Source organism: Ornithorhynchus anatinus, chromosome 3 (assembly GCF_004115215.2).
Source record: "Ornithorhynchus anatinus isolate Pmale09 chromosome 3, mOrnAna1.pri.v4, whole genome shotgun sequence".
Taxonomy (NCBI): Eukaryota; Metazoa; Chordata; class Mammalia; order Monotremata; family Ornithorhynchidae; genus Ornithorhynchus; species Ornithorhynchus anatinus.
The window spans coordinates 64530936-64542998 of record NC_041730.1 but is presented as its reverse complement, the minus strand read 5'-3'; the positions used below and the strand labels follow the sequence as shown (position 1 = coordinate 64542998).

At 50.0% G+C, this 12063-nt stretch overlaps 1 protein-coding gene across 2 annotated transcripts in view; it reads left to right on the top strand.

Annotated features, from left to right (window-relative positions):
* DYM (dymeclin) overlaps window positions 1-4304 on the top strand; it is a 519684-nt gene extending 515380 nt beyond the window's left edge. For both annotated transcript variants that reach the window (XM_029060947.1, XM_039911491.1), the window contains one exon: window positions 3896-4304. In XM_029060947.1, the coding sequence (XP_028916780.1) occupies window positions 3896-4045 (150 nt within the window). In that variant the 3' untranslated portion in view covers window positions 4046-4304. The remainder of the gene's footprint in view (window positions 1-3895) is intronic.
* The last annotated feature ends 7759 nt before the right edge of the window (window positions 4305-12063 follow it).

The window sequence follows — 12063 nt, the reverse complement described above, 5'->3', positions numbered from 1 at the left end:
TTTTCCTCCCAACCCCGCATCAAGCTGGCACTCAGGAAGGGGATTTCTGCCCAGCCCCAAGACAATAAAGAATTGATGAGTCACCCAAGAAAGCTTGGGTAGAGAAAGCCCAGGATACTACCTCAGGAGAGAGATCAGAAGAGAAGCAGCGTGGCTCAGTGGAAAGAGCACGGGCTTTGGAGTCAGGGCTCATGAGTTCGAATCCCAGCTCTGCCACTTGTCGGCTGTGTGACTGTGGGCAAGTCACTTAACTTCTCCGTGCCTCAGTTCCCTCATCTGTAAAATGGGGATTAAGACTGTGAGCCCCACGTGGGACAACCTGATTCCCCTATGTCTACCCCAGTGCTTAGAAGAGTGCTCGGCACATAGTAAGCGCTTAACAAATACCAACATTATTATTATTATTATCAGAAGGGGCAGTGCGAGGGCGGCTGATCATCTCTTAAATCTTATTAATACCACTTGGTCAGGGCCAGGATTCAGTCATCCGTGGTCGGGGGTTGAATTGGAGCTGCCTAGGTAGATGCTATTTGTGCTAAACTGGTGTGTTAAATTAGCAGTGATGACCACACAGGGGAAGTGCCTGGATACTTATTTCCATGTTTGTGTTTCTCCCTCAGGCACAAACAAAACATGAATAAATATAAAAATAAACCTGAGAGACCATATGGCCAACAAGACACGTCAAAGAGAGAGAAATTCTAATAGGGCCATGTTGTTGGCCCAAATGAAGGAAATACTAACTCCAGGAAGCTGAGATAGTTGATCCAGGGCCCCCCTCTTCATTATTCATGGGGAAAGAAGCTCAAGGGCCATTGTCATCCCTGCCCTCCCCGAGTCACATGATGGCAGTTCATTGCTGGCCCTGGCCACATCCTTCTACATTATGTAGTGGGTCAGAATTGATCTTCTCCCAGAGATTGCTTTAGTGTGGCTTTTCTCTGTGGCACTGCCAAGTTGCTGAAACAGGAAGTATTTAGAATTTGATTTTTTGAAAACGTTTTCATTTATTTCCTCCACACACACACACACACCCACATCATAAAAATAGGCCCAAGTCCTTCTGTGGTGAGGTTCTTGTTCTTGACAGCTATCTGGTCACCACTCTGTGGGTCCGTCATGCTGCTGATTCAAACACTTGGTAGCTGGAAAAGTCTCTCTCTCTCTCTCCCTTCTGATGATCTGAGCAGTACAAGGAGAGAGGGGAGGACTAGTGTCTCCAAACAGTAACTGTAGTTTTTGTTAAATACTAACTTTTTCCCAGCACTGAATTAAGTGCTGAGGTATGTAGAGATCATCAGGACACACAAGGTACCTGTCCAATATGAGGCTTCTAGTCTAAGGAGAGGGAGAACAGGTATTGAATCTCCATTTTACAGATGAGGAAACTGAGGCACAGATAAGTTAAGTGACTTGCCCAAGGTCACACAGCAGGCAAGTAGAAAAGCTGGGATTTATAACCCGGGTCCTCTGACTCCCAGGCTGTTCTCTTTCCACTAGAGTATGCTACTTCCAAAGTTTGGGAACCCACCAAATTTTGGCCCCGCCAAGCTTTCCGATTTCACTTTTCCCCCAATTGTTTCTCCTGACGTGGGAGTGGAAGGGGTTAACCCAAATAAGCAATTCAGCCACAGCGAGCCTCCAAGCCCCAAGTGGATTTAAGGGTGGCCTGTGGGGGTGGAGAAAGGAAGACAAGACTGAAAACCACGCGTGGCTCCTCTGCCTGCCTGCCGCAACTCTGAGAGAAGAGCCGCCCCAATCAGGCACTCGGTGCCCGGGAAGCAGGCTGCTCCAGTTCCACCAGGGCCAGGAAGAAATAGGTCAATTGTAAAAATAGAACAAAAAGGCAAAAGCCTCTGATTAGGTGCTAAAATGTAAGTGTTGCCTTGGGACTGCCGTCCCTCACACATCCTTGCTCACCAGACATTTCGAGTTGGAAAAAGCAGACATTTTTCACATAAAATGGGCCGCGCAGGAGGATGGGGGGTGCCCAACCTTTCTGAACTCTTTTCCAAAACAGCGGGCAAGTCGCTCCATCCCAATTTCCCCCATTTTGAAGTAGAAGCCATTGCCTGCCGTGTGCACAGACGTTTGGGTCCATCGCAACCCGAGAGAGCCCATCGTGAGGGATGGGCTGGGATGGATCAGTGCAAAGCCAAACTCTTCTTCAGATTGCCCGTCCTCTCCTCCCCGTCCCCCCGCCTTCCAGCTTATCCCCATTCCATTTGGGGAGGGCTGTAGTGCTGGCTAACAATAAGGGGCTGGCACCTACTCCCTGGGGTTCTAAAACAGGTAGCAGCCACCCACTGGGGTATTTGGTAATAATAATAATAATAATAATAATATTTGTTAAGCACTTAATATATGCCAAGGACCGTTCTAAAAACTGGGTTAGATACAACATAATCAGATTGGACCCAGTCTCGGTCTCACATAGGGCTCAAGTCTTAATCCTCATTTTACAGATGAGGGAACTGAGGCCCAGAGAAGTGAAGTGACTTGCCCAAGGTCACACAGCAGACAAGTGGTAGAGACAGGATTAGAACCCAGGTCCTTCTGACTCCCAGGCCCCTGCTCTTTCCATTAGACCGTGCTGCTTCTTGGATCCACAAGGCAACTCTGCACCCATGGCAGTAGTCCAGGAAGCGGCACCCTGGACCCCTCTGGTTTGACCCGACTCCCGGTCTATTAGCCGGCCTCCCCTACTGCACCACAGCTGGTGCTGGGACCTGTGGACTGGCTCGGCCCAGGCTCCAGGTCCCCAGTCCAGAAAAACGCTGTCCAACTCCGGCTGCAGCAGCAGGGACCTACGGCCTGGGGAGTGGTGAGGGGGGATGCTGATGGAGTCGCTCTCTCAAGCCATTAGCAGGAAGGCTCTACTGGCCTCACTGGGCTCCAGTCAATCAATCAGTGGTATTTATTGAGCACTTGCACTTACAGTATACAGAGCATTATGCTAAGTGCTTGAGAGAGTACAACGGAGTTGGTAGATATGATCCCTGCCCTCAAGGAGTTTACAGGCCAACAGAGGAGACAGATATTAAAATAAATCACAGGCAAGGGAATCTTCCCTCTCAGGGTCGCACCTGGGGAGTTTCCAGTACTGTACCAGTCTCGCCTTCAGGAGGGAGAATCAAGCCGAGACCTACCCCTTCCATTCCTAGCTTGGACAGTGGCTAGCGAGTGGAAGGCCATCTACTACAAATCAAAACTCACTCGTGCTGGGCAGCAGTGGCATGGGAGAGAGCCAAGGGTGGAGACTCGAATTTACCACATGGAAGGAGGCAAGGGTAAGCCACTTCCATACTTTTATCAAGAAAACTGTATGGATACACTACCAGAACAATTGCAGGTGGAGAGTGGGTCTTCTGGGAGAGATGTGTCCGTGGCGTCGCAATGGGTTGGAAACAACTCATCAGCATAAGACAAGTCAAGGGAATTTACTGAATATGAAAAGAAGGATTTATGCAAAAGTGCTAAGGAGTGGGTCCTATATCGCCATCTCCCCCACCACCAGCACACACACATACTCTCTCTCTCTCCCTCCCTCTCTCTCTCTCATATGTTTCCATTGCACTGCAGGTAATTTGGTTCTTTATCTAAAATCTCCCCCTCTAGACTGTACCCTCTGTATGGGCAGGGAACGTGTCTGCTAATTATGTTGTATTCTCCCAGGCACTTAGTCCAGTGCTCTGCACATAGCAAGCATTCAGTAATTACCATTGATTGATTACTCCATGATAAACTACAAAAGAAACTGGGCAGAATCTGGGTTATCGGTGGTCTGAAAACCATCTCGACTGTCTCTTCAGTGCAGTTGGCAGGGCTTTTTTTTAATGACAGGAAGCGTTAAGTCATACACTGGGAAATAAAAATCACCTCATTTTCATTGCAGAAATTTCCCGAGCTGAAGTTCAAGTACGTGGAGGAGGAGCAGCCTGAGGAATTCTTCATCCCCTACGTCTGGTCCCTGGTGTACAACTCTGCCGTGGCCCTATACTGGAACCCTCAGGACATCCAGCTTTTCACGATGGACTCTGGCTGATGCAGGCACCCCACCTCCCTCCCCTCCCCTATTTCCCTAGCCACAAAGCAGCTTTTCTAAATACCTTATTCTTGGGGGAAAAGAAAAAAAAAACCCGCCAGACTGTCAGCTCGGGTGCATACTTCAGACCTGAGGCTTCAGAGGATGGAGCTTGCTAGCCATGTACAGTTTGATTTTGAGACTTGGTACTAGGCTGCAGCAGAATGCTGAATGTTGATCGTGGTGCACAAAAAAGAAATAAAAAAGTATATGTGCAATATGCAATTTTATTTATAAACCTAAAATCTAGAGCTTATCCAGTGACACGTTGTGTAAGGTATGCAACAGTGTAAGTATTGCCTTTTCTTTTCGCATAGGGTTTTGTTTTTGCCTTTCCTTAGGATGAGTTATATGAGGAAATGCCAAACCTAAAAGGTGATGAAACGGTCATTTGCTAGGGAAAATTACACAGGTGAATTCATTTTAATCACCTTTCAGGGTAGCATGCCTGAGTCCAGCTCCTTTTCCGGGCACTTTTGGTATTAGCCTTTCATCCAGTCTGTACCATTATCCAAAAGAAAGAGGAAAAAAATACTCCCTTTTTAAGGCTTTAAATTAATGTAGTGTGGATTTGCTCACTAAACCGCAGCTGGAATCTAAATGGATCCTAGTGTGATGCAGGTGAGTTAGAGAGCTGTACCTTGATTATTGTTTTGGGAGGAAAAGCTTCATTCTCTAAGTGTCTCGTCTTTTGGTCGGCGAGTCAAGACACGTTGCAGGAAAGACTAAGTGACTCAAAGCAATGCCCTCTGCAGAGTGAGGCATATTTGTTCCAAGTCCAGTGACAAATCCCCTCCTAGGTTTGGAGCTCTGGGCTTCCCTGGGAAATCAGTCCCCACAACTCAGTGTCTGCAGAGGAAGCCCCAGATGAGGAAGCTCCCAGCAAGAGAGAGCCAAGCAGAGTAGGACGTGAACGCACTTTGAGCGAGTGTCCGACTTTAGCCTCCGGGAAACCCTTTCCTTCAGGAGGAAGCTCTTTCAGTAGGATTTAGGGTTCATCCGCAGAGTCCAGAAGCTACATAGCAGCTCCATTTTCTCCCCAGTTCAAAACTCCTCGTTGCCCTTTCAGATGTAAAGAAGCTATCTACCAGACGTGTAAGAGAGAAAATGAATTTACCGTGGGTCAATTTGATAATGTGCTGTTGTGGCAGACTAGCTTCTTTCTGTCCCTCCTTCTCCAGGCACAGGGGAACCTAGAAGCCCACTCACTTCAGAATCTCAAGGCAGCCCCATGACTGGACAGGAGGGCCTGAAAGATATGAGTGAATGACGGGTTTGCTGGCCCATCACGAAGTCCTTTTCAGGCAGCCTTCGGAGGCTGTTCTGAGACTCCGGCAACTATTCCATTCTCCTGCCCGAATTCAGGCACCCAGACGAGAGAGTTGTGCCCTCAGAGGTGTGTTTCTGGAGTTCCCGCCCTAATTCAGGCCTCTGGTTCCAGTGTGCTGTTCTCACTTCCTTGGGGCTCTCTCTTCTGGTTCTGGAAATCGTCCCCCTATTTATTGAAAACCGCAGATACGAAGTTCACTTGCATAGCTTCTTAGGTGTTAATGGTGACTTCCTAGTTTCAGGAAAGAACCAGTGGGAAGGTTGAATCTCAGATCTTTTCAGGCTAAAAAGGGAGAAATAAGTACAGACTATATCTCTCTGGTTTTCGCTGTTTTTTTAAGCCTCTTCTAAAGGAATCTGAGGGCCGAGTGGATTTTTGTGTGGTGGTGGTTGGTGGCGTGATTTTGTCACTTTGCACTGAGCAAAATTAAGGCAGTTTGGGGCAGTGCCTGGCCTTACCCGGGGGTCCTCAAGGAACACTTGAAATTTTAGGGTGCGGCCGAGGGGTTATTCCCTGATCGAGCTGCAGAATCCAAAAACAGTTGCTTCAGGTGCTTTAGACAATCAAAGAAACTCAGATTTCCAGTGAACACCCTGGTTAGATAACAAAACTTGGAGGGAAGTGGGGAAAGCGCACCCAGTGAGCCAAGGAACAACAAAGCTTCCCTGTGGGTCAACGAATGCTCCTACTGTCATCTCTCCCTCCCACCACACCGAGGTGCTTCCAAAGCAAATCATTTTCCCCGTGCATTCTTTTAATTAACCGTGCAGCAGAGAGAGGGGCCCAGTGGACGGATACACAGCGTGGGCCGAAATCCAGAGTGGAAGCCCGCAAGCCGAGCTGGCAGAGGGAGATCCCCCCGGCCCCGTGTTGCTAGTCTGATGGATTATGAGAGGGTTCCAAGAAGCATCTTGGTGTAGTGGATGGAGCACAGGCCTGGGAATCAGAAGATCAAGGGTTTTAATTCCAACTCCACCACTTCTCGGCTGTGTGACTTTGGGCAAGTCACTTCACATCTCTGTGCTTCAGGTACCTCATCTGTAAAGTGGGGATTGAGACAGGGACTGTGTCCAACCCGATTTGCTTATATCCACCCCAGCGCTTTGTACAGTGCCTGGCACATAGTAAAGCGCTTAACAAACACCATAATTTTTTTTTTTCTGGAGACTTGGGAAAGCTAGGCAGATGGCCCAAAGTCTGCCGAACACCACACCACGGTCACGGCGGGGCCACCTCCCTGAGTCCTGTAGTGTGCCACCAACAATGCCGATGGGATCCTTTTCGATACTTTGTTGGAAAGGTCTATCACACAATAATAAAAAAGTAAATATTAAACACAGATTCAACCTGCATTCATTTTGCAGACCAATTTGCTTGTGGCCTGTAACACTGGGCCAAATGATTTGGAAATCTCTTCTGTCATTTTCCTCATAGTGTGGGAGGGTGGAGAGTGTTTAAGAAATTGTCAGAGATTTCTTCCCAGGCCGGGGGCCAGAATGACTCCTCTGGCTGAGGACTGAAATTGATTCATTGGAGTGACCCTCTTTCACATTTTTCTTCATCCTTCTTTTCCTCAAGGAGGAATTCAAGGCACCTTTCAAAAAAAAGCCCATCAAAAGCCACCTCTAATTCCCAAATCATCTAGTGGGGAAGGCAATGCTGAAAAGTAGCAGCTACTGACCTGCAAAGCAGCATGGCCCAGTGGCTAGAACACAGGCCTGGGCATCAGAGGACTTGGGTTCTAATCCCAGAACCTCCACTTGTCTGCTATCTGAACTTGGGCGAGTCACTTAATTTCTTTGTGCCTCACTTACCTCATCTGTAAAATGAGGGTTATGACTGTGAGCCCTACATGGGACATCAGTTCAGTCAGTCAATTGTATTTATTGAGCACTTACGGTGTGCAGAGCACTGTAGTAAGTGCTTGGGAGAGTACGATACAACAATAAATAGACACATTCTGTTCAATCTGATTATCTTGCATCTACCCCAGTTCTAAATACAGTGCCTAGAACATAGTAAGCACTTAATAAATACCATTAAATAAAAAAACCTGACCTAAAATAGAGAGCTGTTGCTCAAGTCCCAGGTAGCAAATGGCTATGAGAAACCAGATGGGAGACAAGAGAGAAGTGGGGAGAGAGGACCTGAAAGGATGAAATGATGAAGGAAATACAGAGGCCAGAACCAATTGGCCTGGCCCTGCCTGGGCCCCTGAAAGAGTGGGGAGGGGAAGGGAGAAGAGGAGGAGGTTTATTCAACTAAGGGTGGGGAGGGAACCATTTATAAAAATAACCAGTCCCACTTTACGTGACCTTTCACTGAAGGGGTCCTTATGGTTTAGTGTTTCCCGCTAGAGTGGAATTAGGGGAAATGAGGGCTTAGTCTGGGAAAGTCTCTTAAAGGAGATGTGATTTTAGAAGGACTTTGTAAAGGGAAAGAGTGGCGGTCTGTCTCGCGAAGCGCGAGGAGTTTCAAGGCTGGAGGGAGGATGTGGGCAAGGAAGAGGTCAACGACGAAACAGACGAGATCGAGGTACGCTGAGTAGGTTAGCGTTAGCGGAGCTAAGTGTGTGGGCTGGGTTGAAGGAAATCAGAGAGGTCAGTTTGGAGAGCAAGAACTGATGGAGTGCCTTAAAACCAACGGTAAAGAGTTTTTGTTTGATGTGGAGGTGGATGGGCAGGGAGTATGTCTACCAACTCCGTTGAATTGTACTCTCCCAAGCATTTGGTACAGTGCTCTGTACACAGTAAATAATCAATGAATACGACTGATAGATTGGTGGAACTTTGTGACTGCAAGTCTTCAGATGATGGTCTAGTTGTTGGAGAGCATGATTGGGAACCAGGACTTCAGACTATTTTGCGTAAGCTTTATGCGAATTATTATACCTGTGAAGTCAATGTCCCTGAGATGTAATTTCCCCAGCTGTATAGCAGGAATAATACTTTTTGGTAAATTGCTTTTGTAATTTCTAATCTGATCTACAGACACACCTTCCTCATCATCTGGGTTTGAACTTCGTAGTCGCCGGCTCATGGCTGGTCCTAAGAAAATTCCTGGCCTGGTCCTTTTCCAAGAATGCTGCTGGAGCCACCACCACCCCAATCTGCTCTGCTCCAGGGATTTGAACGGCTTCTGCTCCCTCAACACCCTAACACCCTCAGTAATGAACAGGCCTGACAGGGTGAAGGCGGACAGATAAGGAGAGAGTATATGGAGCTGGCAGTTGGAGATGTGTGGAGCGGGATCCCCTGTATCTGCTCAGCCTCCTCAGCAGAGAGGAGATGCATTGGAGACAACTGCAAGTGTGATGAGAAGCAGCATGGCCTATCGGGAAAAGCGTGGGCCTGGGTTCGAGGACCTGGGTTCGAGGACCTGGGTTCTGATCTAGCCCTCTGCCCCTTAGCTGCTGTGTGACCTTGGGCACGTGACTTCTCTGTGTCTCAGTTTCCTCATCTGTAAAATGGGGATTCAACACCTGTTCTCCCTCCCTCTCCAACCCTGAGACCCATGTGGGACGGGGACTATGTTCAACCCATTATCTCATGTCTCAGATAGTAAGCGATTAACAAATAACCAGTTATTGACCAGGAACTACTGCCCCTCCCCCTTCCCTCAAAAGGTTACTCTTCCTTCTCCCCCACAACCATTGGCATGTGGGATGCAGTGACATCTTTTCACAGGTGATGGTAAAATGCCACCCAAACCCTTAAAGTCCTCCTGTAAAATCTCATCAAGAGGTAAAATCTCCCTCGAAATCTGGCTTGTTTCCTCTCAACCCTGCAATGGCGACCACTGAGTAACAGGCCTCAAATCCTCGATGCCCCCAGTGTGGGCCTCGAGAGCGGCAAGATGAACTTAGGAGTTCCTCCTTGGACAGTTCCCACAAATGTTCCTCTGTAATGTCAACACACCTCTGAGTATTAATATGCTGTTTTCTTAATCAGGCAGTTGCTCTAGAAATCCAGCTGTTTCACTGAGAGGGGAGATGAACTTCTAAACCCTAAAACAGCCAAGTTTATAAAGCGTCTGGCAGCCGACAGCTTCGTTTATAATTTAAAACGTGGAAAAAGAAAAATCTGAAGACATGCCCGGCCGAGCCCGGTGAACAGAGCCGGTCACTGCCGGATGGGACTTAGTCGTCCCCAGCTGCAAGCGAGAACAGTGGGAAAGTGATTGATGTTTGCGCTTTGGCCTCTGCCGCTGATGAAGGCCCAGAGGTGGCTCCTCTTTGCGGAGCTGCAGGTGCCCCAGGTGTGGGCAGCCCGTTTCCGGTGGCCCTGGCCTGACCCAGGGGTGATTGGATCTGCCCCAGGGATGGAGAAAAAGCCACCCTGAAGGTTCTCAGGGTGGAGCTCTGGCTTCAGGCACAGCAGGAGGCCTAATTTGCTGTTTACAATTTCTTAGCAACTAAAAATAAAGTGAAAATGCATCAAATATTCCAGGTTTTTCCACGTCATGATAAAAAAAAGCAAACATCCTGGTCCAGAATGCATAGCGCCCAGGTTCCAGCCTAAGCAGCCCCCGGAGGAATATTAAGGAAACCCTCCTTGCAGGAAGACTCCCCGCATGAAGAAGCCAGCAGAGCTCCAGTGAGTGGGAAAGAATGTTGTTGGAATCCCCGAGGCCCATGCCTGCCACGGAGGCGGGCTCATGGAGTTTCCACCTCACAGGCCATCCTGGCGGGGCGACGGGTTTGTCTGGAGGCCGCTGAGGGAGAGCTGGCAAGGCGGTCCTGGGCCAAAACTCTGGCCATAGGGGAGGCTGAGGAGAACCGGTTCAGGGAGCTCCTTCACGGTGCCTAGCCTGCCGGATCCATGCTTTCCAGCCCAAGCCGGGCTGGGAAGATTGATCAGCCACCTGTTAGGGGAAGACCACCAAGTTCCCCTCACTCTCTTTTGGGGCTGAAGTTCCAGGGGACTCCCGGAAGGACGAGCATCGTGGAGGGTGCGATGCCAAGACGACACCTGATCCCAAGGTAAAGAATCCGAAGAATCCATGTATTGTCCCTCAGGCTGGGTAGGGCAGGGGTGAGCTCTCTGTGTGTGTTTGCCTGAGGCCCCTCCCCCCCGCCCCAACCGGCCCACTTGCACCCCAGCCAAGGAGCCCACTGACAGGGGGTGGGTGTAGGCCAGAGCAATATAGGCAATGGGGGCTGCTGGCCAGAGAACCAGGATGGTGATGGTGCTCTGAAGGTGCTGATATGGCCACTCCCCTTACCCTGCCCTTACCTTGCCCGACCAGCCATGCCCTGGTCCAGAAGCCAAAGCTTAGCTAGGGATAGGATGAGTCTTGCAAATCTTATAAAAGAGCCCAGAGACCAGAATCCTGGCCGAGAGACAGTTCGCCCTCCCTCCCTATCCTCCCTATCTCACTTCCCTTCTCCCTTACCTCCATCCTTCCTCCCCCCACCCGTCTCCCTTTCCTTCCTCCTTCCCTAGCTCTCCCTGGGGCAGATCGTTTTTGGTCTCCGGCAGACCAAAGACTGACTGTGTCGGGGTAGAAAAACGAGCAGATCTGGGAAGAGCAAGAGTGTGAGGTGAGCGGGGATGCAGTGAGGGAGCAGCGGATGCCATCAACCCCAAGAGGTGGGAAACCCAGTCCAGAACCAGTGGAGGAGGGTGCTCATTCTCAGGGAATTTTCCTCAAGGCACTAACTTTAAGCCAAAAGTAAAACAACCCCCTTAAAGCCTACAGATTCCTCTTCCTAGCTCCAACCCCAAAACCACCGCCACCGCCATCTGTCTACCCTTCAGGTGAAGATTTGCTCCAGCTACGCCCGCTCAAGACCCCAACACATGCTCTGCGATGTCAGGCACAGCTGGTCCATCCCCACGCGGTCCTGCAGTCTGGGTATGTGTGGTGGGGGAGGGTGGTGGGAGGGCATCAGGAGAGGCCTGTCTGGAGTTCTGAAGTCCCAACAGTGGCCACTCTGGTCTCTGTCCTAGAGGGGGGCTAAATAATAAGAATAAGGGTGATGTTACTTGTTAAGCACTTACTATGTGGAAAGGACTGTTCTAAAAGCTGGGATAGATACAAGTTAATCAAGTTGGACACAGGGCCTGTCCCACATGGGGCTCACAGTCTGAGTTCCCCACCCATAGCCCAGAGAAAGCGTGACTACCCGGGCCCCAATTCTGCCCTCAAGGTGCTGTCCGGTGGGCCCACCGGCTCCCCGTTCCTAGGACGATCAGTACTGCCCAGATTGCCCAGTGCCTGAGCAGAGTGTACCGTGTGTATCGAATGCCCCGGCCCACGGAGGGAGTGCTGGGCTGGGAGTGCTTTCCTGGTTCACGAGGGAGGGTTCTTACCCTCCCCGCGGCACAGGCTCAGGCAGGTGGACGTGATCAGTGGGAGGTTTCTGTTTCCCATCAAAGGGTCCAGAGCAGAACCCCAGAGGAGGAGACACCCAGAGGGGACTCATTCCGGGTGCCAGGCGACTGCAGCGTTGGCTCTTTTGGCCAGCCCCAGACTGTCCAGTGACCCTCGATGCCTCAGCGGCACTGGCCAGGGCAGCTCATGACGTAGCGGAAACCTTCCCCGAGGGCAGAGATGACCCGTTTCCAAGGCCTCGTGCCCCGACTCCCAGGACGTGCTGCCTGGGAGTGACTCCTCAGAGCCGCCCGGGAGGCTTGGGCCTGGCGCC